The sequence below is a fragment of the Anastrepha obliqua genome, chromosome 5, assembly GCF_027943255.1.
Source record: "Anastrepha obliqua isolate idAnaObli1 chromosome 5, idAnaObli1_1.0, whole genome shotgun sequence".
In the NCBI taxonomy this organism is placed as follows: Eukaryota; Metazoa; Arthropoda; class Insecta; order Diptera; family Tephritidae; genus Anastrepha; species Anastrepha obliqua.
Window position 1 is genome coordinate 101571830 of NC_072896.1, and position 1278 is coordinate 101573107.

The window sequence follows — 1278 nt, forward strand, 5'->3', positions numbered from 1 at the left end:
GGCTAATGCATTCAGCGACTAGAATTGGTGTAGGGTGAATCAAAACGGCGCAAAGGAAGCCTTACAAAAATACAAAACGGTGTAAACTTGCATGAACATTAAAAGTAACGCTTCAAATCACACACACGTTTAAAAAGTGCTTGTGTTAGAAAACAAAAAAAAAAAAAAAAAAAAAAAAAAAATACATAAATACATAAATACATAAATAAGGCTTAAACGTAAAAGGAGATACAACGAAAGTGAAACTTCACTTACGTCTGTGCGAAAGCGAAATCAGTGCATTCAAGCAGAAAAAGTTGCGCTACTCATCTCGATACAAAACCAGTTTGAAATAATGACTTCGACGCTTAGCAGTCTACTACAGACTTTAGGTCTCGGCTCCGCAGCTAAAAAGCCAGTGACAACAACAACGAATATGGGACTGCACAAAACATTCCCACAGGAATCCAGCAATACCGGTCTGCCGCGCGGTCTATCCGAAATAACACTTGCCGCCGTCGCACAACACGATGACTACACCGACTGTTGGATTGTCATCTATGATCGCATTTACGATGTTACACAATTCCTGCGCGATCATCCCGGTGGTGAGGATATCATAATGGAACATGCTGGGCGTGATGCCACGCTGGCCTTCCACGGCACCGGACACTCAAGTTCGGCGATCGAGCTGATGGGCGAGTATCTGATTGGTGAATTGCCAGCCAAGGAGTGCATCTTCCGCAATGGCAATGCAAAAGTGCTGTCCATTGGAGTGCCACAGTGAAAATGCGCAGAGAGAGAGCGCAAAAGAGAGAGATAGAGTAAGAAAAAGAGAGAAAGAATAGAGATAGAAAAAGTTCGAAAAACGGAGAGCAATAGAAATCAGTAAACAGTTTTTTTAGTCGTTACTTGACCAAAAGATGAGGCGAAATTTAAAATGAAGTGCAAAGAAAGAGAAAATCATCTCTGCAAAAAAGAGACGCGAACTCGTCACTCTCGTCCATATTGAGCGCCGTCGTGCTAGCTGGGTACACCAACTGATATTCGCTGAAATTAAAATTATAGAAATCAGCATTTCGATCTGCATAATTATGCTTCTGCGCTCACTTGAAGCGGAACATGACATACCCATACAGAAGCATTGACATCATAATACATACAAACCTGCGCATAAGAATGTAAATATATAAATCCAATGATAATTGATGCACTTGATACCACTGATGCTTCGATGACTTGACAGCTTTCCGCTTCGGAAGTCCTCATTTCAAACTGCACTGTGTCATGTACATATAG

At 41.5% G+C, this 1278-nt stretch overlaps 1 protein-coding gene across 1 annotated transcript; it reads left to right on the forward strand.

Annotated features, from left to right (window-relative positions):
* Window positions 1-201: 201 nt before the first annotated feature.
* Window positions 202-848, forward strand: LOC129248108 (uncharacterized). The gene has a single exon (XM_054887542.1). The coding sequence runs from the start codon at window positions 335-337 to the stop codon at window positions 764-766; it is 432 nt and encodes a 143-aa protein (XP_054743517.1). The 5' UTR covers window positions 202-334; the 3' UTR covers window positions 767-848.
* Window positions 849-1278: the final 430 nt, after the last annotated feature.